This window comes from Coregonus clupeaformis, chromosome 20, assembly GCF_020615455.1.
Source record: "Coregonus clupeaformis isolate EN_2021a chromosome 20, ASM2061545v1, whole genome shotgun sequence".
NCBI classification, from domain to species: Eukaryota; Metazoa; Chordata; class Actinopteri; order Salmoniformes; family Salmonidae; genus Coregonus; species Coregonus clupeaformis.
Window position 1 is genome coordinate 48,924,803 of NC_059211.1, and position 26,874 is coordinate 48,951,676.

At 45.2% G+C, this 26,874-nt stretch overlaps 1 protein-coding gene across 5 annotated transcripts in view; it reads left to right on the forward strand.

Moving 5' to 3' along the window:
• Positions 1–26,874, forward strand: part of LOC121533582 (phosphatidylinositol 4-phosphate 5-kinase type-1 gamma) — a 79,164-nt gene that overhangs the window by 42,363 nt on the left and 9,927 nt on the right. For 4 of the 5 annotated variants that reach the window (XM_041839654.2, XM_041839656.2, XM_041839658.2 and 1 more), the window contains exons 3-16: positions 1,056–1,142; positions 1,408–1,538; positions 1,770–1,887; positions 11,979–12,131; positions 16,166–16,465; positions 17,319–17,518; positions 17,651–17,734; positions 19,301–19,349; positions 21,152–21,236; positions 21,560–21,721; positions 21,893–22,064; positions 22,336–22,368; positions 22,749–22,862; positions 24,176–24,419. In XM_041839654.2, coding sequence (XP_041695588.2) covers positions 1,056–1,142; positions 1,408–1,538; positions 1,770–1,887; positions 11,979–12,131; positions 16,166–16,465; positions 17,319–17,518; positions 17,651–17,734; positions 19,301–19,349; positions 21,152–21,236; positions 21,560–21,721; positions 21,893–22,064; positions 22,336–22,368; positions 22,749–22,862; positions 24,176–24,419 — 1,932 coding nt within the window. The remainder of the gene's footprint in view (positions 1–1,055; positions 1,143–1,407; positions 1,539–1,769; positions 1,888–11,978; positions 12,132–16,165; positions 16,466–17,318; positions 17,519–17,650; positions 17,735–19,300; positions 19,350–21,151; positions 21,237–21,559; positions 21,722–21,892; positions 22,065–22,335; positions 22,369–22,748; positions 22,863–24,175; positions 24,420–26,874) is intronic. The other variant, XM_041839655.2, reaches the window with a different exon arrangement.

Genomic DNA, 26,874 nt, shown 5'->3' on the forward strand with positions numbered 1-26,874 from the left:
TCAATGATCTCAAGGCAGCTGGGACCATAGTCACCAAGAAAACAATTGGTAACACACTACGCCGTGAAGGACTGAAATCCTGCAGCGCCCGCAAGGTCCCCCTGCTCAAGAAAGCACATATACAGGCCCGTCTGAAGTTTGCCAATGAACATCTGAATGTGTTGTGGTCAGATGAGACCAAAATCGAGCTCTTTGGCATCAACTCAACTCGCCGTGTTTGGAGGAGGAGGAATGCTGCCTATGACCCTAAGAACACCATCCCCACAGTCAAACATGGAGGTGGAAACATTATGCTTTGGGGGGGGGTTTCTGCTAAGGGGACAGGACAACTTCACCGCATCAAAGGGACGATGGACGGGGCCATGTACCGTCAAATCTTGGGTGAGAACCTCCTTCCCTCAGCCAGGGCATTGAAAATGGGTTGTGGATGGGTATTCCAGCATGACATTGATCCAAAACACACGGCCAAGGCAACAAAGGAGTGGCTCAAGAAGAAGCACATTAAGGTCCTGGAGTGGCCTAGCTAGTCTCCAGACCTTAATCCCATAGAAAATCTGTGGAGGGAGCTGAAGGTTCGAGTTGCCAAAGCCTCGAAACCTTAATGACTTGGAGAAGATCTGCAAAGAGGAGTGGAACAAAATCACTCCTGAGATGTGTGCAAACCTGGTGGCCAACTACAAGAAACGTCTGACCTCTGTGATTGCCAACAAGGGTTTTGCCACCAAGTACTAAGTCATGTTTTGCAGAGGGGTCAAATACTTATTTCCCTCATTAAAATGCAAATCAATTTATAACATTTTTGACATGCGTTTTTTTGGATTTTTTTGTTGTTATTCTGTCTCTCACTGTTCAAATAAACCTACCATTAAAATTATAGACTGATAATTTCTTTGTCAGTGGGCAAACGTACAAAATCAGCAGGGGATCAAATACTTTTTTCCCTCACTGTAGCTGGGCATCAGGTGGTAGTGTTGTTAGTGTTGTCACCCCATAGAAGTGAGTATCAATCTAAATATGTGTCTTTTAACCACTCTGCTCCATCCTCTGGCCAACAGCTGCCTGGTGTCTCAGGCCTACCAGGCCAGGGGAAAAGGATGGGCCACAGGGGAGTGGATGCGTCTGGAGAGACCACCTACAAGAAGGTAGGCAGTAGGCACTATCTCCCCAGATTTTAGCCAGTCAATCAATCAATTAATCAATCATATAGTGATCACATATAGTGCCTGTGCCTTTTACAAATGCCTTACAGCAAAACGGCCAAACCCCCAATAGAACAAGCCAAGCCAAGACATTGGCAAGGAAAAGCTCCCTTGGTAGGGCACTTGGCAATGGTCCTTTATGCACAATTAGCTCAGAAATGTCTTAAGTATTTCCCCTAACCACCACCATCTCTCTCCTCTCCCCCAGACCACATCCTCTGCCCTGAAAGGTGCCATCCAGCTGGGCATTGGCTACACGGTGGGCAACCTGAGCTCCAAGCCTGAGAGAGACGTTCTCATGCAGGACTTCTATGTGGTGGAGAGCATCTTCTTCCCAAGGTAACTAGGTAACCACACCATCAGGGCAGCACACAGCTTTGTGACAGTATTAGAATGAGACGGACATGTCATCCAGGCCTTTCAAAGATATCAGAGATTTCTGACCGATCACAACCCTGATCCTGGAGATGCTCTTTTGATAGAAAGTCATTCATTATTTACACTAGAATAATTCCTTCATAGATAATTGTCCCGTATCTAAAAGCTTTTCTCCCTCTCTCCTGATCCCAGTGAAGGCAGCAACCTGACTCCAGCCCACCACTTCCCAGACTTCCGCTTCAAGACGTACGCTCCCGTGGCCTTCCGCTACTTCAGGGAGCTCTTTGGGATCAGGCCTGATGACTACCTGGTAAGAAGATGGAACTCTACCCTTTTTGAACCATGACAACAGATATGAACACATGGCATAGTGTCACCATACATTAGATGAACAGATGAGCAGTCATTTAATAGGCCAGTGTTGTGGAATGATCCCACTGAAGCAGGTCTCTTTACAAAAGCTGTTCAGAGAGACTGAGGTGTCCAGTCCACCTGCTGTGTTCTGGTCTTGGCCCACACTCCCACAGCCTGCTGCCCACTCCCTCCCTCTCGGTCCAGCCTGCTGACAGCAGCACAGCAGGCTGTGTAGCACCATGACTGGGAGTGTGATCTCCCCCACCAGACAGGTAGGCACCCAGGCATGGCTGGAGAGAGACTGGGAAGAGAATGAGGAGAGACGGGGGAGGGACAGGGAGGGTTGAAGAGAATGAGGAGAGACGGGGGAGAGACAGGGAGGTTGAAGAGAATGAGGAGAGACGGGGGAGGGACAGGGAGGTTGAAGAGAATGAGGAGAGACGGGGGAGGGACAGGGAGGTTGAAGAGAATTAGGCGAGACGGGGGAGGGGGAGAGGTTGAAGAGAATGAGGAGAGACGGGGGAGGGGGAGGGAGGTGGAAGAGAATGAGGAGAGACGGGGAGGGGGGAGGGAGGTGGAAGAGAATGAGGAGAGACGGGGGAGGGGGAGGGAGGTTGAAGAGAATTAGGAGAGACGGGGGAGGGGGAGGGAGGTTGAAGAGAATGAGGAGAGACGGGGGAGGGGGAGGGAGGTTGAAGAGAATGAGGAGAGACGGGGGAGGGGGAGGGAGGGTTGAAGAGAATGAGGAGAGACGGGGGAGGGACAGGGAGGTTGAAGAGAATGAGGAGAGACGGGGGAGGGACAGGGAGGGTGAAGAGAATGAGGAGAGACGGGGGAGGGACAGGGAGGGTTGAAGAGAATGAGGAGAGTTTGGGAGAGCAAATAAATACTGTGTGGATGAATAGGGATATTAGGCAGGGAGAAGCAGAGATAGGGAGGGCGAGGGGAGAAACAGTGAGTAGAGAGGATGAAGGCTGGGGAGGGCCAGAGAAGGGTTGGGAGGGGGGGGTGCTATAAGCGGTCTGGGTAGAGAGATGGTTAGGCCCAGAGGAGGTCTGGGGAAGAGGTTAGGGCGAGGAGGGCTGCCTGTGCCCTGTCATACACCATCAGTGTGGAGGCAGGGTGAGTCACTGCTCTTCCCTGAGCGGTCAGCAGTCTAGGAGCTCCAAAACAGACCGCTGACTAGTGTGTGTGCATGTTTATGTCTGTGTACATGTCAAGTAGGATACATCCATGTCATTTTGTGTTTCGCTATGACTAGGGCTGTGATGGTCATGGAAGTTTGGATGATGGTTATTTGTCAGCCAAATGACCGCAGTCACGTTATAATAGTGTGGGGCGGCAGGTAGCTTAGTGGTTAAGAGCGTAGTGCCAGTAACCGAAAGGTCGCTGGTTCTAATCCCCGAGCCGACTAGGTGAAAAATCTGTCGATGTGCCCTTGAGCAAGGCACTTAACCCTAATTGCTCCTGTAAGTCGCTCTGGATAAGAGCGTCTGCTAAATGACTAAAATGTAAATGTAAATGTAAAATAATAAATAAAATAAAAATTTGCATTTTCTCCTGTTCTCTGCTCCTGACTGCATGTGCTGCTCCTGACCGCATGTGTTCCAAGGCGCTGTATAGGACTCAAATCAGGGACGTGATGATCCATGTTTACTGTTAAGCCAAGCTGACAGCTAACCGAGGGTATAGCTTGCTGTTGTTAACTATACAGTCTATGGTCAAGTCATTGGTTGCATGTATTTTATCATACCCGTTTGCAACAACACTCTGCTGTAACAAGGAGCAACAAAGTTGCATCACGTTGTAAAGAGTCTGTTACAGTGGGAACGGACTCAACTGCACGCATGTTTTGTATTTTTGAATGTCCTGCCGTCCCGTCTTCAGTCAGTTTAAAGCACTACAATTGTTCCACAACACAAAATTCTAAAACTGGCTAGTTTTGTCTCCTTCTTATATTGGCTGTTCGATGTGAACCAGGCTTACTTTTACTTTACTGCTTTTGGGTAAAGTTTGTTGACTTGAAAATGAAGTTGATCAACAAAAAACGGTTATACAATTACCCTGCCAACTCTAGCTATGACATAATAATGTGTGCATGCGATAGACACAGCGTCACACCTCATGGCCCTTGTCACATTGTATCTGTGCTGGCTGACTGGCGGTGTGTTTGTCTGTGTGCCAACATGTACAGACACAATGCAATCATTTGGTCTGAGTTATTCCTGTTTTCCATTTCTGACAACAATGTACAGAGCTACAGTAGTGTATATGGCCAAATTCTATTTTTATTGATTTTCTGAATAGCAAATAGCAATGTACTGTACAGAAAATACACCAGTGGGCCTATTCCACAAACCCAAACAACCATAATCCCCAAACAACCCAGTCCACAGCTCCTTCCCTCCTCTCCAGAGCTGTATGGGGGTAATTCATTGATTTTATTAGGATCCCCATTAGCCGACGCCAATGGCGACAGCTAGTCTTACTGGTGTCCGACATTACAGACAAAATACTTTACAATTTACATGCATTTAAAACATGAACATGTAGTGTGCTTGTGTGTGCGTGCATCTATCAGTTACACATACATGTCAGTACATACAACAAGTAAGTCAAATAGGGGAGAGGTGTTGCTTTATTTGTTTTTTGAAACCAGGTTTGCTGTTCATTTGCACTATATGAGATGGAAGGGAGTTCCATGCAATCATTGCTCTGTATAATACTGTATGTGTGTTTAAATGTGTTCTGGACCTGGGGACTGTGAAAAGACCTCTGGTGGCATGTCTGGTAGGGTAAGTGTGTGTCAGTGCTATAAGTTGACTATGCAAACAATTTGGAATTTCTAACACATGAATGTTTCTTATAAAAACAATGATGCAGTCTTTCCTCAACTCTTAGCCAAGAGAGACTGGCAAGCATAGTATTGACATCAGCCCTCTGATTACAATGAAGAGCAAAACGTGCCGCTCTGTTCTGGGCCAGCTGCAGCTTAAGTAAGTCCTTCTTTGCAGCACTTGATCATATGACTGGAAAAGAATCAAGATAAGATAAAACTAGAGCCTGCAGGACTTGCTTTGTGGAGTGTGGTGTCAAAAAATCAGAGCATCTCTTTATCACGGACCTTTCCCCATCTTTACAACTATTTAAGCTATATGTTTTGCACATGCCAGTTTATAATCTAAGGTAACACCAAGTAATTTAGTCTCCTCAACTTGCTCAACAGCCACACCATTCATTACCAGATTCAGCTGAGGTCTAGAACTTAGGGAATGATTTGTACCAAATACAATGCTCTTAGTTTAAGAGATGTTCAGGACCAGTTTATTACTGGCCACCCATTCTAAAACTGACTGCAACTCTTTGTTTAGGGTTGCAGTGACTTCACTAGTTGTGGTTGCTGACGCATATAGGTTTGAATCATTAGCATACATGGACACACAGGCTTTGTTTAATGCCAGTGGGTGTTCATTGGTAAAAATAGAAAAGAATAGTGGGCCAAGAGAGCTGCTCCGCGGTACACCACACTTTACATGTTTAAAATTAGAGAAGCTTCCATTAAAGTGTTGTGTATTCCCATGGGGGGCCAGTATGAAAATGTATGCACTCACTAACTGTATGTCGCTCTGGATAAGAGCGTCTGCTAAATGACTAAAATGTAAATGTAAAAAATGTGTATGCTATTGCCCCCACGGTTGACCAGGCTCTATCTGAACTACAGTATGCCATCATTGTATTACAGAAACACTTTATTGACCTGAAATGAGTACTGAATGCAGGTAAAACTAAGTATATGTTCTCTAGAGCGCATACAAATAACTGATGATTTAAGCCTACAGTTGAAGTCGGAAGTTTACATACACTTAGGTTAGAGTCATTAAAACTTGTTTTTCAACCACTCCACTAATTTCTTGTTAACAAACTATAGTTTTGGCAAGTCGGTTAGGACATCTACTTTGTGTATGAAACAAGTAATTTTTCCAACAATTGTTTACAGAAAGATTATTTCACTTATAATTCATTGTATCACAATTCCAGTGGGTCAGAAGTTTACATACACTAAGTTGACTGTGCCTTTAAACAGCTTGGGAAAATCCAGAAAATGATGTCATGGCTTTAGAAGCTTCTGATAGGCTAATTGACATCATTTCAGTCAACTGGATGTGTACCTGTGGATGTATTTCAAGGCCTACCTTCAAACTCAGTGCCTCTTTGCTTGACATCATGGGAAAATCAAAAGAAATCAGCCAAGACCTCGGAAAAAATATTGTAGACCTCCAAGTCTGGTTCATCCTTTCCAACTTTCCAAACGCCTGAAGGTACCACGTTCATCTGTACAAACAATAGTACACAAGTATAAACACCATGGGACCATGCAGCCGTCATACCGCTCAGGAAGGAGATGCGTTCTGTCACCTAGAAATGAATGTACTTTGGTGCGAAAAGTGCAAATCAATCCCAGAACAACAGCAAAGGACCTTGTGAAGATGCTGGAGGAAACGGGTACAAAAGTATCTATATCCACAGTAAAACAAGTCCTATATCGACATAACCTGAAAGGCCGCTCAGCAAGGAAGAAGCCACTGCTCCAAAGCCACCACAAAAAAGCCAGACTACGGTTTGCAGCTGCACATGGGGACAAAGATCGTACTTTTTGGAGAAATGTCCTCTGGTCTGATGAAACAAAAATAGAACTGTTTGGCCATAATGACCATCGTTATGTTTGGAGGAAAAAGGGGGTTGCTTGCAAGCCGAAGAACACCATCCCAACCGTGAAGCACGGGGGTGGCAGCATCATGCTGTGGGGTTGCTTTGCTGCAGGAGGGACTGGTGCACTTCACAAAATAGATGGCATCATGAGGAAGGAATATTATGTGGATAAATTGAAGCAACATCTCAAGACATCAGTGAGGAAGTTAAAGCTTGGTCGCAAATGGGTCTTCCAAATGGACAATGACCCCAAGCATACTTCCAAAGTTGTGGAAAAATGGCTTAAGGACAACAAAGTCAAGGTATTGGAGTGGCCATCACAAAGGCCTGACCTCAATCCTATAAAAAATGTGTGGGCAGAACTGAAAAAGCACATGCGAGCAAGGAGGCCTACAAACCTGACTCAGTTACACCAGCTCTGTCAGGAGGAATGGCCCAAAGTTCACCCAATTTATTGTGGGAAGCTTGTTGAAGGCTACCCGAAACGTTTGACCCAAGTTAAACAATTTAAAGGCAATGCTACCAAATACTAATTGAGTGTATGTAAACTTCTGACCCACTGGGATTGTGATGAAAGAAATAAAAGCTGAAATAAATCATTCTCTACTATTATTCTGACATTTAACATTCTTAAAATAAAGTGGTGATCCTAACTGACCTAAGACAGGGAATTTTTACTAGGATTAAATGTCAGGAATTGTGAAAAACTGAGTTTAAATGTATTTGGCTAAGGTGTATGTAAACTTCCGACTTCAACTGTATGTACTTTAGATGGTGTCCATATTGATCATGTCCCTCCTTACAAATATCTGGATAGATGAAAAGCAGTCTCTTAAAAAGGATATTGATGAGTTAGTTAAGAAGTTGAGAATAAAAATGGGCTTCTTCTCTGTGTTCTATTAGATAGATAGCTCTGAATCCACGATATGGCAGAGGTTGAAAAGCCATAACACATACGTTTTTTCAGGTTATGGTCAATAATACCAAAAGCTGCACTGAAATCTAACAGTACAGCACCCACAATCTTCTTATTATCAATTTCTTTCAACCAATCAGCAGTCATTTGCAGGGGTGCCACTTTTGTGAAGTGCACCAGTCCCTCCTTCAGTAAAGCACCCCCACAGCATGATGCTGCCACCCCCGTGCTTCACGGTTGGGATGGTGTTCTTCGGCTTGCAAGCCATCCCCTTTTTCCTCCAAACATAACGATGGACATTATGGGCAAACAGTTCTATTTTTGTTTCATCAGACCAGAGGACATTTCTCCAAAAAGTAAGATCTTTGTCCCCATGTGCAGTTGCAAACCGTAGTCTGGCTTTTTTATGACTTGTTTTACTGTGGATATAGATACTTTTGTACCTGTTTCCTCCAGCATCTTCACAAGGTCCTTTGCTATTGTTCTGGGATTGATTTGCACTTTTCGCACAAAAGTACGTTAATCTCTAGGAGACAGAACGCATCTCCTTCCTAAGTGGTATGACGGCTGCATGGTCCCATGGTGTTTATACTTACAGTGGGGAAAAAAAGTATTTAGTCAGCCACCAATTGTGCAAGTTCTCCCACTTAAAAAGATGAGAGAGGCCTGTAATTTTCATCATAGGTACACGTCAACTATGACAGACAAATTGAGAATTTTTTTCTCCAGAAAATCACATTGTAGGATTTTTAATGAATTTATTTGCAAATTGTGGTGGAAAATAAGTATTTGGTCACCTACAAACAAGCAAGATTTCTGGCTCTCACAGACCTGTAACTTCTTCTTTAAGAGGCTCCTCTGTCCTCCACTCGTTACCTGTATTAATGGCACAGGTTTGAACTTGTTATCAGTATAAAAGCCACCTGTCCACAACCTCAAACAGTCACACTCCAAACTCCACTATGGCCAAGACCAAAGAGCTGTCAAAGGACACCAGAAACAAAATTGTAGACCTGCACCAGGCTGGGAAGACTGAATCTGCAATAGGTAAGCAGCTTGGTTTGAAGAAATCAACTGTGGGAGCAATTATTAGGAAATGGAAGACATACAAGACCACTGATAATCTCCCTCGATCTGGGGCGCCACGCAAGATCTCACCCCGTGGGGTCAAAATGATCACAAGAACGGTGAGCAAAAATCCCAGAACCACACGGGGGGACCTAGTGAATGACCTGCAGAGAGCTGGGACCAAAGTAACAAAGCCTACCATCAGTAACACACTACGCCGCCAGGGACTCAAATCCTGCAGTGCCAGACGTGTCCCCCTGCTTAAGCCAGTACATGTCCAGGCCCGTCTGAAGTTTGCTAGAGTGCATTTGGATGATCCAGAAGAGGATTGGGAGAATGTCATATGGTCAGATGAAACCAAAATAGAACTTTTTGGTAAAAACTCAACTCGTCGTGTTTGGAGGACAAAGAATGCTGAGTTGCATCCAAAGAACACCATACCTACTGTGAAGCATGGGGGTGGAAACATCATGCTTTGGGGCTGTTTTTCTGCAAAAGGACCAGGACGACTGATCCGTGTAAAGGAAAGAATGAATGGGGCCATGTATCGTGAGATTTTGAGTGAAAACCTCCTTCCATCAGCAAGGGCTTTGAAGATGAAATGTGGCTGGATCTTTCAGCATGACAATGATCCCAAACACACCGCCCGGGCAACGAAGGAGTGGCTTCGTAAGAAGCATTTCAAGGTCCTGGAGTGGCCTAGCCAGTCTCCAGATCTCAACCCCATAGAAAATCTTTGGAGGGAGTTGAAAGTCCGTGTTGCCCAGCGACAGCCCCAAAACATCACTGCTCTAGAGGAGATCTGCATGGAGGAATGGGCCAAAATACCAGCAACAGTGTGTGAAAACCTTGTGAAGACTTACAGAAAACGTTTGACCTGTGTCATTGCCAACAAAGGGTATATAACAAAGTATTGAGAAACTTTTGTTAATGACCAAATACTTATTTTCCACTATAATTAGCAAATACATTTATTAAAAATCCTACAATGTGATTTTCTTGATTTTTTTTTCTCATTTTGTCTGTCATAGTTGACGTGTACCTATGATGAAAATTACAGGCCTCTCTCATCTTTTTAAGTGGGAGAACTTGCACAATTGTTGACTGACTAAATACTTTTTTCCCCCACTGTAATATGGAACAGAGCAAACAAAGCAAGAGAAAAACAAACAAACATTCAGCAGTCCATTAATCAGTTGGTGTATGTAAGTGTGTGTGTGCTGCGGGGTTGAAGCTATGAACCCATAGGCTTAGCGCTCTCATCCCTGCCAGGCTTTTGGGAGGGAGGGTGGACAATGAGCCTGTCATAGCAGATGTACTGTAAGCAATGTCCCCACACGCTCTGGCAGCTTTAATGGCTGGGGTGCGTTTTTCCTCTGCTGGCGCACAGCTTCAGGATAGTCCTTGTTGAAGAAGATGTACGTCCCTCTCAAGTTTTTGGCTCTTTCCAGAACATGTATCTTGTCCTTGAACCTCAGGAACTTGACCACTATCGGCCTGGGCCTGTCACCTGGGCCGGTGGTGGGTTTTCCAGTCCTCTGGTTGCGCTCTACCTCAATGTTCCTGTGGTCCATCATCAGTTTCTCAATGATCATTTCCCTCACGTTGTCCTCAGACTCCGTCCAGGTCTCATGTGGCAATTCTGCAATTCCGTCCACAACAATGTTGTTCCGCCTTGATTGTCCCTTGAGATAAGCTGATTTCTCCATTATTATCATGGATTCACATACAGAACTGATGTCCTCTCTCAATGACTTACGGATTGCTGTCATCTTGGTGTTCTCCTGTTTAAACTCATCGAGCTGACCATGGGAGAACTGCAAACTGTTCTTCAGGTCCTGGACCTCTCTGGTCAGGTCGTCCATTCTTTTATTAGTTGACAGTATTTGGACACAACACTTTAAGCTATTTTCTTGTTGTTGTAACAACTGCTTGTAGAAACGTTTTGTTCATTTAAAAGATCCTTCACCTGTGATAGAGAACCACTGTCCTCAACAGTGCTCCCACCGGCTTTGTCATGGTACCAATGTAGGCTATGCTGTTACTCCTCGCACTTCCAGACAGGGCAGGTCGCAGGGAAGATGGCGCCAACGAGGGAACAATGAGCTACTTCTCTGGAGCAAAATAGACCTGGTATTGTTCAGGGCAGGTCGCAGGGCAGATGGAAACCGCAACAAACAGCAGAGATCTAGACAGCCACAAGCCCGGGACAATCTGTGGTCCTAGCCACAAGGGCTAACCGCGCCGGGGGCTGCGTTCACAATTCGTTGGGGCAGTGAATTGTGAAGCGTCTCTCTGTCTGTCATTAACCCAGGGTTAGTTATGTGTTAAGCACACTGGGGTTCAGGTCTAGACACACACAGCAGAACACAGCAGAGATCAGACGTGAGATGTCAGCCCAACCTGAGCAGCTCGTTAGAGAAAGCCCTGAAGGAGCAGACCGTCTCATGTATAAACATATGGGCCTGGGCTATTTTAAGATCCTTTGTGCATTAGGTGTATCTGTCTCTCTGAGGGTCTGCGTTTATAGTGTGTGTGTGTGTGTGTGTGTGTGTGTGTGTGTGTGTGTGTGTGTGTGTGTGCGCAGTGTTCCTGCCTCAGTGATTCATCACAGTGCCTGGGGCCAGTGCTCGTGCTCTCTGGACTCAGGGTCTTGCTCTCCCTTCCTCTCTTTCTCTCTCTTCACTCTCTCTCTCCCTCTTACTCTCTCCTTTCTCCCTTCCTCTCTCTCTCTCCCTCCATCTCTCTCCCTCACTCCTCTCTCTCTCTTTTCCCCTCTGTCATCCTCTCTTTCTCTCCCATTCGGTCTCTCTCTCGCTCTCTCGCTCTCTCTCTCTCTTGCTCTCTCTCTCTCTGTTTTTCTCTCCCTCCCTCCCGTCGTCCTTCCATCCCTCATTCCACATACTGTCTGATTGGGATGTGCATGCATCCGTCTCCTGCTGTGTGTGTTTCAATCGGGTGTTGTTTCTAGCTTGTCCTCGTTTCATCTCACTTTATTATCTCATTTCCACTACCAGATAGACAGGGTTTTCAGATATTGTTTTGCTGTCTCTAAAGAAAATAATGGAGCGCAAGAAGGCGTAGAGGATGATTAAACAGACTGTAGCCTACATTTCAGAGGGTAATGGATTATGGTGAAACTATTGTCTTGATTCACTGCTTTTCTGAGGAGGATATATATCTAACCCCCCAAAAGTGAGGATATATATCTAACCCCCCAAAAGTGATATTTGTTTTCAAACTGACATTTTTATTTTATTTCAGTTTTTCAGTGCTTTTACCCAATCTGACCAGTGTCTCTCTGTCTCTGTGGCTGTGTGTGCTTGTATCTCTCTGTGTGTGTGTGTCTCTAGTATTCCCTGTGTAACGAGCCCCTGATTGAGCTGTCCAACCCTGGGGCCAGTGGGTCTGTGTTCTACCTGACCAAGGACGACGAGTTCATCATCAAGACCGTCATGCACAAGGAGGCCGAGTTTCTGCAGAAGCTGCTGCCTGGCTACTACATGGTGAGATGTGACCCCAGACACTCACAATACGCACACATGCACGCACTTACACATACACAAACGCACATGCGTGCACGAATATACACAAACATACAAAAACACATGCGCCCACACACACACTGCATCATTCTTTCACATACTGCACTCTTCATCATTGTAATCCCACTCACTAACATACTAAACTCACTCTACAACCAGAGACGCCACCTTTCCTGATGAATAAAACATTCCTTATTTTCTGACACAAAGGAACATGAAGCCCATGTTTTGCTGATCCCATCCTTACACACTTCATTGCTCCAATCTCAAACAACTCTGCCTAGCTGCTTTATACCTTGGTACATTCATTGACTAGACCAGGGATTGGCAACTTTGACTGGAGTGGGGGCCACAAAAAATCTGAACTCATCATGTGTTTTAGAGTTAATTTCGTGCAATTCTACACATTTTGCCATGGGCTGTAGAGAAAATGTAGCTGTTTTAAAAGCTAGTTTGCTGCAAATCTACAATTGTTTTTGCCATAGGATGGAGAGAAATGTTTGCAGTTTTTAATATGATATCTGAGTGAGACTGACTAACAAAATCAACGGGGGCCCCCCGGGCTCTAATTTGACCTTGATTACTACAAGTTTAGATAGCTGGCCGCTAGACTAACTTACCAATCTAGAAAATGTATCTGACATGGGCTAATTGAGTGACGATCAGTGACTGACATAACAAGATAAAAACTGTTGATGCACAACCAAATTTCAAAATTGCACCTTGTGTATTCTACCTCGTAACAGTAAGTTGAGACCCCGACTAAATTGATCCGAGGGCCTGGGTCGCCAGTTGCCCATTCCTGGTCTAGACTGCAGATAACTGGAGGTCACCGAGCCATGGAAGGCCCTTGTCACTGTGTAACAGAAGCAGGATGTTGTTGAGCCTCAGTTAGCCATGCTGGTCACACTTCAGTAGAACTCTGTTTAAATAGCAACAGCTCCATGTATGTCCATGTTTCTATTTTAGGTTCCTGGTGGGGCTAAGCTTGTGTAAATTCATGTACCAACAGGCCTGGCAACAGAGCATTAGTACATGAGAACAGGAAGACTCACGCATTTACACGGACCTTTTCCACAATTTTGGCTCCAGACCATTGCAGTTACACGATTCTTATGGGTGTTTTAGGAATGCGAGTTAAGAAGCCCAGAGAGATTCTGAGCCATGCAGGTTATCTATAGCCTGAAGCCATAACAGACTTAGACTGACTGACTGAGACACAGTGGGGAGACAGACACACAGACACACAGGCAGTAGAGCAGCTCTACACGTCTGCTGCAGCTGACAGGACTAGGTTGGGCTGGGGGCATAATGTAAAGCATGGTGATGTAACAGATGTCCGTGCCACCCCCTCACTTTTCCCCCTCACACTTGTTTTCCACACTCTCTCATGCTATTATTTTCCATGCCGGTTTTCCCCCCATCATTTTTAAATGTTCCATGCCAAGCTCGATTCTCTGTCACGCTTTCACTTGCTCTCACCCTCTCACATCTCTCTTTCTATCCCTGTTTTTCCCTCCCCCGCTCTCTCTCTCTCACGTGTCTGTTGTTGACTTGTCAGCGCTGTGCCCTTCACTCATGGACAGAGGGGTCGTGTCTGGCTGGAGGATATGGGTTCACTCCCTCTCTCCCTTCTACTCTCTCTCTATCATGCTCCAGTCGGTCTCTCCTTTGAAGGTCACTGGCTGTGGCCTAAAAGCCTGAAGGCCCCTCAGCAGGCTGTTGTTGGAGCCCTGTGGCCCCTCTGGCCCCCTCCGTCCTCTCTCTCTCTCTCTCTCTCTCTCTCTCTCTCTCTCTCTGTGTCTGTCTGACTGCCAGCGGTGGTTGTCTTTGAGTGGATAAGGAGCAGGCTCCTTAAGCCACTCTGTCTGCCTGTCTCCCCCTCTCTATCTACAGTTGAAGTCGGAAGTTTACATACATTTAGGTTGGAGTCATTAAAACTTGTTTTTCAACCACTCCACAAATGTCTTGTTAACAAACTATAGTTTTGGCAAGTCGGTTAGGACATCTACTTTGTGCATGACACAAGTAATTTTTCCAACAATTGTTTACAGACAGATTATTTCACTTATAATTCACGGTATCACAATTCCAGTGGGTCAGAAGTTTACATACACTAAGTTGACTGTGCCTTTAAACAGCTTGGAAAATTCCAGAAAATGATGTCATGGCTTTAGAAGCTTCTGATAGGCTAATTGACATCATTTGAGTCAATTGGAAGTGTACCTGTGGATGTATTTCAAGGCCTACCTTCAAACACAGTGCCTCTTTGCTTGACATCATGGGAGAATCAAAAGAAATCAGCCAAGACCTCAGGAAAAGAATTGTAGACCTCCACAAGTCTGGTTCATCCTTGGGAGCAATTTCCAAACGCCTGAAGGTACTACGTTCATCTGTACAAACAATAGTACGCAAATATAAACACCATGGGACCACGCAGCCGTCATTCTGCTCAGGAAGGAGATGCGTTCTGTCTCATAGAGATGAACGTACTTTTGTGCGAAAAGTGCAAATCAATCCCAGAACAACAGCAAAGGACCTTGTGAAGATGCTGGAGGAAACTGGTACAAAAGTATCTATATCCACAGTAAAACAAGTCCTATGTCTACATAACCTGAAAGGCCGCTCAGCAAGGAAGAAGCCACTGCTCCAAAACCGCCATAAAAAAGCCAGACTACGGTTTGCAACTGCACATGGGGACAAATATCGTACTTTTTGGAGAAATGTCCTCTGGTCTGATGAAACAAAAATAGAACTGTTTTGGCCATAATGACCATCATTATGTTTGGAGGAAAAAGGGGGTGGCTTGCAAGCCGAAGAACTCATCCCAACCGTGAAGCACGGGGGTGGCAGCATCATGCTGTGGGGATGCTTTGCTGCAGGAGGGACTGGTGCACTTCACAAAACAGATGGCATCATGAGGAAGGAAAATTATGTGGATATATTGAAGCAACATCTCAAGACATCAGTCAGGAAGTTAAAGCTTGGTCGCAAATGGGTCTTCCAAATGGACAATGACCCCAAGCCTACTTCCAAAGTTGTGGCAAAATGGCTTAAGGACAACAAAGTCAAGGTATTGGAGTGGCCATCACAAAGCCCTGACCTCAATCCTATAGATAATTTGTGAGCAGAACTGAAAAAGCGTGTGTGAGCAAGGAGGCCTGACTCCGTTACACCAGCTCTGTCAGGAGGAATGGGCCAAAATTCACCCAACTTATTGTGGGAAGCTTGTGGAAGGCTACCCGAACCGTTTGACCCAAGTTAAACAATTTAAAGGCAAAGCTACCAAATACTAATTGAGTGTATGTAAACTTCTGACCAACTGGGAATGTGATGAAAGAAATAAAAGCTGAAATAAATCATTCTCTCTACTATTATTCTAACATTTCACATTCTTAAAATAAAGTGGTGATCCTAACTGACCTAAGACAGGGAATTTTTACTAGGATTGTGAAAAACTTACTTTAAATGTATTTGGCTAAGGTGTATGTAAACCTCCGACTTCAACTGTATCTATCTATCTCTCTCTCTCTATCGCTCTATTTCTCTCTCTCTCTCTCTCTCTCTCTCTCTCTCTCTCTCTCTCTCTCTCTCTCTCTCTCTCTCTCTCTGTCTCTCTCTCGCTCTCTCTCTCTAGCTCTCTCTCTGTCTGTCTGCCAGCCAGTGGTGGTTGTCTTTGAGTGGATAAGGAGCAGGCTCCTCTGTCATTACTTTAATGGGATTTAGGAGGTTTTTGGAACGTTTGTCGCTTGGCTAACCTAATTTAAAGGGGAAGATTGATGATGAGGAGATATTTTTACTGAAGGATGAATTAGATTTGTTTAAACGGCTCGTGCTTTGGGTTACTGCTTTCGGTCTTTTTTTAGTTATTCATGTGTTTTGAATATTTTGAAGGTTAGTTTAGTGGTACCAAATTCTGGACTGTTTGTTCCAATACTGCCCTGTGCTCTTGGTGCTGTTGGTCTTTTTCTTACTCTGTCTTTCTCTTTCTCCAGAACCTCAACCAGAACCCTCGCACCCTGCTTCCCAAGTTCTTCGGCCTGTACTGCATCCAATCTGGCGGTAAGAACATCCGCATGGTGGTCATGAACAACGTTTTACCGCGCGCCGTCCGCATGCACCTCAAGTTTGACCTGAAGGGCTCCACGTACAAACGCTGTGCCTCCAAGAAGGAGAGACAGAAAGCCAAGCCCACCTTCAAAGACCTGGACTTCATGCAGGACCTGCAGGATGGCCTGATGCTGGACCAGGATATGTACAGCGCTCTGGTCAAGACCCTGCAGAGAGACTGTCTGGTGAGGAAAACCAGCCGGGTTTAGGACCCATTGCTATAAAGGTTTAAATTACACATTGACGTAGTTTGAAACCTAGCATCTATAGTTGTGGGCATTAAAAAGTTACTTTTTCAATCTAGCTCTTTTTCTTGTACAATTAACAAAAACGTATGTGAAAGGAAAACAACAAAACATTAGCAACATCTGGCCAGCAGAACCAGCTCCTCAAAATGTAATATAATATAAAAGGATATCTAGCACAAGGAGATACATCATCATCCCCCATGTATTCATTATATTTGTTAGAATAGACAGCCAACAGCAGGCAGAATGAACACATGAATAGCACTCAAGTGAAGATTTGAACACAAAAAAAGGAAAATTATTTCCAAATTGTTTTGATGGATGAATCCATTTAGAACTAAATTGAGAGTATGCCTGGTACATGAAGTCAAAAGTAATATCATCATTCCTGTATGTAATGTAATTTCATAAACCAGTCTGGTTTTCAATTTAACAAAAGTAAGAGGAACTATTTAAAATATTTTCACGAAGACAACAGACAAGTTTAGGCCTACTAAATAGACAGTTCCATACATGTCCATCGTTAATATGACAAACTCTCTTTGACGCCAAGCAGCAAGTTCATAATTAAATACATTTCTGAAATATGCCCCTGACTGTGCGGTTACGTCATCCACTGTAAAGCAAATGTTTTATATGGCACTGCAGTACAGGTTAACTTTTTAATGCCCTGAACTGCAAAAGAAAAGATCATTGAGAAGGACCCCGTTGACGGGTGGACCTGTTCATAGGGTTGATAGACCTGGCTCAGTCGCATAACTATGACCCATATCTCTGTGTATGTTGCCAGGTGCTGGAGAGCTTTAAGATCATGGACTACAGCTTGCTGCTGGGGGTCCATAACATCGACCAGGCAGAGCGGGAGCAGCAGATGGAGGGAGGCGAGAAGGATGAGAAGAGGCCCGTGGCCCAGAAGGCCCTCTACTCCACTGCCATGGAGTCTATCCAGGGAGGGGCTGCCTGCGGCGAGTCTATCGACACAGACGACACGTGAGTGAATGAGACGTGTGACAGGCTGGGTGGGGTGTGTTTGAGTGTCGCTTGCTGTCTCCTTGTAAATCTCTCTGTTTGTCAGTGTCACTTTTTTTATCTCACTCCATCTCTTCATGTTTGTCTCTGTAGGATGGGAGGCATCCCAGCAGTCAATGGGAAAGGAGAGCGTCTACTCCTCTACATCGGAATCATAGACATCCTGCAATCCTACAGGTAATAATCATACATCATTCAGTCATACAGGTACCCATACATCATATAAATTATACAGAGTTGTGTTCATTAGGGCACACTGTAGCAAAACTTTTTGGAATGGAAACGAAAACTAATGTTTCTTATTGGAGAAGTTCAGATAGTCCCTCTATTTACTTCAGTTTGGGGCCTAATGAATGTGACCCAGGTAACTACACTGAACAAAAATATAAACTCAACATGTAAAGTGTTTGTCCCATGTTGCATGAGCGGAAATAAAAGATCCCAGAAATGTTCCATACGCACAAAAAGCTTATTTCTCTCAAATGTTGTGCACAAATTTGTTTACATTCCTGTTAGTGAGCATTTCTCCTTTGCCAAGATAATCCATCCACCTGACAGGTGTGGCATAGCAAGAAGCTGATTAAACAGCCTGATCATTACACAGGTGCACCTTGTGCTGGGGACAATAAAAGACAACTCTAAAATGTGCAGTTTTGTCACACAGCACAATCCAAGTTTTGAGGGAGCGTGAAATTGGCATGCTGACTGCAGGAATGTCCACCAGGGTTGTTGCCAGATAACTGAATGTTCATTTCTCTACCATAAGCCGCCTCCAATGTCGTTTTAGAGAATTCGGCAGTGCATCCAACCGGCCTCACAACCGCAGACCACGTGTATGTTGTTGTGTGGGTGAGCAGTTTGCTGATGTCAATGTTGTGAACAGAGTGCCCCATGGTGGTGGTGGTGGGGTTATGGTATGGGAAGGCATAAGCTACAGACAACGAACACAATTGCATTTTATTGATGGCAATTTGAATGCACAGAGATACCGTGACGAGATCCTGAGGCCCACTGTCGTGCCAGTCATCTGCCGCCATCACCTCATGTTTCAGCATGATACTGCACAGCCCCATGTCGCAAGGATCTGTACACAATTCCTGGAAACTGAAAATGTCCCAGTTCTTCCATGGCCTGCATACTCACCAGACATGTCACCCATTGAGCATGTTTGGGATGCTCTGGATCAATGTGTACGACAGCCTGTTCCAGTTCCCGCCAATATCCAGCAACTTTGCACAGCCATTGAAGAGGAGTGGGACAACATTCCACAGGCCACAATCAACAGCCTGATCAACTCTATGCGAAGGAGATGTGTCACGCTGCATGAGGCAAATGGTGGTCACACGAGATACTGACTGGTTTTCTGATCCACGCCCCTACCTTTCTTTTTAAGGTATCTGTGATTAAGCGATGCATATCTGTATTCACAGTTATGTGAAATCCATAGATTTGGGCCTAATGAATACGTTTCAATTGACTGATTTCCTTATATGAACTGTAACTCAGTAAAATCTTTGGAATTGTTGCATGTTGTGTTTATATTTTTGTTCAGTATAAATTAGAACTCATTCAGTCCCTCTCTGTCATGTAGAACCAGCCTCCCAGCTTCATAAGATGAACAACATATTCAGCCTCCATCAGTGTATAAAACAACAGCCTGTAGCATGGATGGCTGACGCTTTTTATATTTGTCTCTGTGACTTTAATACCAAACGTTTGAGTGTTATTTCTTTACGGTTCCAGGCTAATAAAGAAACTGGAGCACACATGGAAAGCTATGGTTCACGATGGGGTGAGTTTCACGTTCATTATATAATCCTTCTTTATTTGTATTTCCTATTACAGTCTGGGTGGGCTCTGTAATCATATCTGATCTCTTTATGAACATAATCATTTCTAATATCCGTTTCTTCTCTGGCTTATGGGTTATGTCATACTATGTTTTCTTCTTATGAGTTATTCTATTGCCAAGTCTTGTGACTGGTTGAGGTTTTCTTTGGTTATGTTTAGGGGTCAAGGGTTTCCTGATCATGTGACCTACGAGTAGAGCCCAGAGTTGTTCCTGCTCAGGTCATGTGTTGAGGAAAAACTCCTGGCCCCTAGTCCTTTTTATGGACAGACAGCCTTCCTTACTCCAGCCCTTCCCAGGCAGACAGCTGTGTAACCAGTTGTGTGTGTTTTAATCATTGAACACCAAGCCAGCGTTTGTCTATTCCCCCCTCTCTCTGTCTGGGAGTACGCTATACCCAGACGTGTGGTAACTGCCGTTCTTTTCCCTCATGCATTTATTGATGAAGTCACAGCTATACGGCCTCCCGAGTGGCGCAGCGGTCTAAGGCACTGCATCACAGTGCTTGAGGCGTCAATACAGACCCCCAGGCTGTATCACAACCGGCCGTGATCGGGAGTCCCATAGGGCGGCGCACAATTGGCCCAGCGTCGTCCGGGTTTGGCCAGTATAGGCCGTCATTGTAAATAATAATTTGTTCTTAACTGACTTGCCTAGTTAAATAAAGGTAAAATAAAAAATAAATACAGACAGGTTGAGCTATTGTGGAGAAGCAGGGTAGCCCTTTGTGTGTGTTTGGCCTTGTGTATCAGTGCAGGTCCTTCTGGCCATTTGTCTAAGTAGTGTGTGTGTAGCCTCCTAATTGAATCTGTCCAATACACATGTACTCAGTAAGAGCCCCCTCCTCATCTCTTCCTCTTTCCCCCTCTCCACATCTCCATCACTAACATATCCTGTGGCTGTGACCTCAAACACCTCAGACTCCCCCCTTTCCTCTCAGACATCAGCTTCAGGATGCTCCTAATATAGAACGACAGTCTCTCACTCACTCTCTCTCACTCTCTCTCTCTCTCTCTCTCTCTCTCTCTCTCTCTCTCTCTCTCTCTCTCTCTCTCTCTCTCTCTCTCTCTCTCTCTCTCTCTCTCTCTCTCTCTCTCTCTCTTTCTTTCTTTCTTTCTTTCTTTCTTTCTTTCTTTCTTTCTTTCTTGCTTATTTCTCCCTCACCCTCTCTTGTCTAACAAGCCTGGTGTACATCACCTTAGGTTCTCACCCTGTCTCTGTGACGTGTTGTGAAACCAGCATAATGACTGAATGTTCTCAGGGTTAACACATCTAACACATACGCACATCGGGATTTATTCAGCTGCAGTGATGCTCTCATTGTCTACCTCTGAATAATAGGATGGGATGAGGAAGTGTTGTTTTCTTCTGGCCTACTCTAGAGAGAGAGGATTCATACTCTCCCTCTATCTCTCTCTCTCTCGCTCTCTCTACCTCTCTCTCGTTCGCTTTGTCTTTCTCTCCTCATACCCTTTTCTCTGCCTCTCTCCATCTTTCTTTCTTTCTTTCTCTCTCTCTCTCTCTCTCTCTCTCTCTCTCTCTCTCTCTCTCTCTCTCTCTCTCTCTCTCTCTCTCTCTCTCTCTCTCTCTCTCTCTCTCTCTCTCTCTCTCTCTCTCTCTCTCTCTCTCTCTCTCTCTCTCTCTCTCTCTCTCTCTCTCTCTCTCTCTCTCTCTCTCTCTCTCTCTCTCTCTCTCTCTCTCTCTCTCTCTCTCTCTCTCTCTCTCTCTCTCTCTCTCTCTCTCAGGACACCGTATCAGTCCATCGGCCAGGCTTCTATGCAGACAGGTTCTTCAAATTTATGAGCAGCACTGTGTTCAAGAAGAGCTCCTGTGAGTAGACCTGACCAGACTAGACTAGACTACCAGTCAGTCAGACTGACAGACACACCGCTTCCACTGCCTCAAGCTGTCTGAGAAAATGACCTGCTAAATTCACTTATTGTTATGCTTGAAGGTTGCTGTTGGCTTTTAACTTGATGTCTTTTGAATGGATGTACTTTTTCACTTGAACTGCAAATCCTCTTATGTATTTTGTACTGGGAGGGATTAGAAAAGATAGAAGATATTGAACACTCAAACACACACTTAGTACAGTGTTCCCTTTGGTAATAAGAAGATGTAAGTGATGTTATTCCTCTGTGTGTGTTCCCCAGCCTTGAAGTCTTCTCCCATTAAGAAGGGCCGTGTGGGCCTGACGGTGCCTAAGTACACTGGCCCCGGGGCCGCCTGGTCAGCCAGCCAGCTGCCCTCGGAGAGAGATGACAACATCTACGACCTGAGAGGAGCACGCAGCTTCCCCACACTGGAGGACGAGGGTAGGGGGTACTAGATCATGCAAACACCCCCACCGTCACATTCACACACTCCACCTTCACACAGCGCTATCATTTTATCCTAGCTGTTAACGGAGACTGGATGCAGGTGTTTTGACAACCTGTTCTGATTCTCTCTCTCTCGCTCTCTCTCTCCCTCTCTCTTTCTCTCAGGGCGACCAGACCTCCTCCCCTGCACCCCTCCGTCATTTGAGGAGGCGACCACAGCCTCCATCGCCACAACGCTCTCCTCCACCACCTCTCTGTCCATCCCAGAGAGGTCTCCCTCAGACGCTGGAGCAGAGCACCCACGCTACAGGTACCAGAACAACAGCTCTGAGAGAAGGTACAGCTATGGACACAATGTCCTATTTATGGAGCATGTATTCATGACACATGTGGAGCATGTCCTTTTCATGAGAAGAAAATAAAAAACAAGAAGAAGAAAACAAGTCAAGATGTATAATATAATGGTTATACCATGTTCATGACTGAATAACTAACAATAACTGGTTGTGTTGAACTGTCAAAGCTATAGAGCCTATTTTATGTACCCCACCCTGGCTTATAACACCATTAACTTACAGTGGTCTCTCTGTCTGTCTGTTTCTCTGCAGGAGGCACACCCAGTCTGTCAGTCATGACGGGAGGTAAGAACACTACCCTGCATGGCCTGTATGAATGCACAACTTATTCCGTTGTATAAAAGACTTGGTAGTTCTTACAGTGCTAGTCATTCTGTCTCTGACCAGTGAGGAAGGCTACTACGCTAGGGTGTGTCAGATCTGCCTGTTGGTCTGCGTTTTTATGTGCGTGACCACCCTTCCTGTCGCTCAGTTGTATTCCCTGTGTATGTGTGTGTTAAAGCTGATGGTCTGCACTTTAACCTCATAGTCATTGTCTCATTTCAAATCCAAAGTGCTGGAGTAAAGATCCAAAACAACAAACCATTTGTCACTTTCACAAAACTTTTGGAGCTCACTGTATGTATGTTTGCGTGTGTACTTACATTACGCATGTTTGTGTGTAGGACTCAGGAGGAGGTGCTTGAGGAGGAGCAGCAGACCATCACGGTGGAGGTGGAGGTGAAGAGACACGACAGCGAGCCCACCATCACGGCCCCACAGCCCTCTCCAGAGACCAGGTACACAGCCTCAACCTTACTCTACATAGACCAAGATTTATCACACAAAGCCCTGAAAAGGCAGGCTCAACTCTACTGAACGGCACACCCAGCATCCAACACACTCCCTGACACCAGAGCCATACATTGAAAACGTCTCACCTGCGACAGGATAACACCTTGGTTAGCTAACACTCCACTCTGGGAAGTGGGGCAGCCATGCTCCCATTTGGTTGATAGGGTGGCGGTGATATTAAATCCCCACCTTACACCTTACTCTAAGTCCCATTTGGTTATTGTGGTTGTGGGCTGTTGCGATGCTGTTAAATCCCTTATTATGGACAGATAAGCACTGCCTACGGATGTTCTCTGGAGCAGCAATCTAATTAGGTTAAGAGAGTGGAGTAGGGTGAGAGGCACAGGGTAATAGGGTGACACCAATTACTGTAAAAGGGTGAGACAGACAGACAGGAGTGCATTGGGAAAGTCATGGAGCGGCCAGGCAGTGGAACTAGGTTAGAGGGTCTGGGGCTAAGGCTTGGGCTGAGAGGCTGAGACAGGGCCAGACAAATGGCCTCAGGGGGCTGGATGGGGTAGAAGGGGAAGGGTGAAGGGGGCCGGCAGGGCGACGGGATACTGGGGAATTAGCCATCTGGAGACCCGGCTCCTCAAAGCAGCCTCAGAGACTCCCCTTCTGGGGGAGAGAGTGGGAGGTGAGAAAAAGAGAGAGAGAGAGAGAGGTAGAAAGAGTGCAAGGTCCATGGCTGCATGGCAACCACAACACCAAGTCCCCCCATTAAATACTTCTTCCCAGCCAATCAGGTCCGTCTCGGAGTCTGAGATGCTGTCATTGCTCTTTAGGAACGCCAGGCTCCAGGTTTTTCAGCGTGAACTCTAAACACACAAGGCTGAGAAAGCAATCTGGGATAAGCTTAAGTCGTTCCTAATAGTCAATGATCTGGGCCTGGACAATAGAGGGATTGTGGTGGCGCGGCACCATGCCATCTGGTACTGTAAGTCTTGGTTAGTGCCGTCTTCTCAAACCACCCTGGAGCCTGTTCCTTCTGTTCTAGTTGTTCAGCCTCAGCTCTGCCTGTCTGGGCTGGTTCTTGTTCATTAGAAGGGCTTAATCGGAAGTGTCCCTGATAATTTGTCTGTACAGCTATTCTATCCTGTGCGTGAGAGAGAGAGAGCGAGTAGCGAGAGCAGGTGTGAGTGTGTGTTAGAGAGCAGGTGTGTACGTGTGAGTGTGTGTTAGAGAGCAGGTGTGTACAGTATGTCGTATCACGTCTGTGGTTGTGTATGAGCAGGTGTGCGTCTGTCTCTTCTCTCAGTGAGGTACCAGAGGTAGCCGAGGCTCCTGCTGCTGCCCCACCCTCCTCCTCCTCTCCCCCAGCCCCTGGGGCCCCTGCTGAAGCCTCTGCTGAGGCCCCTGGCCCAGAGGCTGCTGCCAGTCCCAAAGTGGTGGTGGTGGAGGCTGAGCGGGACCGCCGGGGCAGCACAGTGTCTGGGTCCGGATGCACCAGCCAAGCCTCCCAGGACGACGAGGATGACGTGCCAATCACAGACATCTACTTTGTAAGCTGTGCTTTCATTGGCTCAGCACACACACACTCACACACACACACACACCTGGGTCGTATTCCTTAGGGCACACAACAGAAAACGGTTTAAAACATTTTGTAGGCTTACAACATGGTAAATAGCTAAATACTACAGTATCCTAGCTACTAAATAGCTTCTAGGTTTGTCAGTCAGCAGGCATACTGCACTAACATGATACAGACAACAGCAGATGGTAAACTAGACACAGATAGCTTACATAATCTCCATTGGCCATCATTTCCATTTTTGATTTGTCATATATTGTTTGCCCATGTGTGTAACTCCTCATTGCCACCCGTAATGCAGCTGGTCAGAGTGTGTGTTATTAGTGTTGGGTCATGGGAAGGTATGTGTGTGTGAGTCTGAGTTGGATGCCTTTCTACAGAAGCATTGACAGTTGGACTTTATTTTTTTATTTTTTTTATTTTAGCAGACACTCTTATCCAGAGCGACTTACAGTTAGTGAGTGCATACATTTTTCATACTGGCCCCCCGTGGGAAACGAACCCACAACCCTGGCGTTGCAAGCGCCATGCTCTACCAACTGAGCTACAGGGGGGGCAGAGAGGGTGAGTCTGTAGAGGGTTAAGGGTTAACCCTAGAGTTGATGTCTTCGCCCCCGTGGAAATCTAATTAGCATTTTTTTTTTATCCCCATCAAAATCCATCAGTTTAAGCTAGAGATATCTGTTTTTTGCATCTGCGGTGAAAGGTGGCAGAGCTAGAGCGGTGTTTGTCAGACCATGAGACATCCCGAAAATCGGTCTTCTCACGAAAACGTCTGCAGCACTCTAACGATTTGGCCTACACACTAATATGACCCTTCCATGGAAAGGTGAGTCTCTCACGTGTTGCTCTAGGATGCCTGCATTCCTCACAAAGCTAGTCTAAAGGTAGCCAGGTACTAGTTAAAAAAATGAATGGAAGTAAATATGGAGATAGTTTAGTGCTTAAAATAAGGGGTTAAATACATGCCCCTAAACAAAAAACAAAATATCTATCTCTCAGATAAAAATAGGACAGACACTTTAGAACAAACTTCCTTTTGATAAAAAATTTTTACTATCTGTTTATCCATGTATGAAGCTGTTATTCAATGCGTTTCTATGGGCTAATAGCAGCAAGGCCAAATTCAATGTTTCATCAAATAATTGTTATATATATATTTTTTTATACCTTAAGGGGTCCTAAAATTCTAAATCAAATAGCTAAATTATCCTTGGTATGAACATCTTAAAACAATTCCATATGTTAGGTTCTACGACAGATTTCAGAACCAGAGCCATGTATTTATGGATGAGTCTCTGGTGATAAGGGATGAGAAGGCTGGAATGGGAAGGCTCCTCTGGCATTCCTTTGACTGGTGGACAGTCTCTCCTGCAATCAAACACCTCACACTGTGGCCCAGTAGGTCTGTCTGTGGCCCTGAGGGTCAATAGGTCTGTCTGTCTGTTTAGGAGCTCTCAGTTGTCTGATGACCATTTCACCTACTCTGCCTCTCTCTTCATGTGCAGTAGCTCAGGTCAGGAGACATAGAAAATAGAGACTATATCACCCCTGCCTCTGTATGCACCTGTCGTCATTTACATTTAGCCAACAGACACAGATTAGGTCATTTCACATTTTAATGGAACATTATTTTATTTGTAGAGTGCTTCTAAATGGCTGTAGTATACAATGAGGTTGTACAATATGGCCATGTCACTTCATATGTCGTATGAATACGAAGCCAATACTAGTAGACAGCATAAACAGATGATTGTCTTCTGGGTAGAATAAACAGATTATTATTTACATTTACATTTTAGTCATTTAGCAGACGCTCTTATCCAGAGCAATTAGGGTTAAGTGCCTTGCTCAAGGGCACATCGGCAGAATTTTCACCTAGTCGGCTCGGGGATTAGAACCAGCGACCTTTCGGTTACTGGCACAACGCTCTTAACCACTAAGCTACCTGACTGGTAAAAGCAGAGATGACTCTTCCAAAACAATTCATGGGATATTGCACCAGTCCTACGAGACAGAGCGGACATTACTCTGAGAGCTCTTGGAGAGAGGGCTTAAGTGATTGTTCTAGTCAGAGCAGGAAAGATGGCCGAGGAGCGCTTCACAAGCCCCTGTTAAGTGGCTACAGCCTGAATTATGAATGTATCATCAGCAGTCACTAGGCTTGGGCGGTATACCATATATACCGTATACTGGGGCATTTGGAAATAGACACAGGATGGTTTTTTCAATACCGTCAATACCATTGAAACCATTTCTTTTGAAGTTTTTCAATAGATGTTAATATTCGTAGCTACTTTTTAAGTAAATACCTGCAGTCAACTTGTGCAATAGGAGATAAAGCAGATCTCATTCTTCATTTCACTTGTCACATTATTTAACATTATGAAGCTTACCAAAGTTCCCCAGAACAGTTGAGCCAG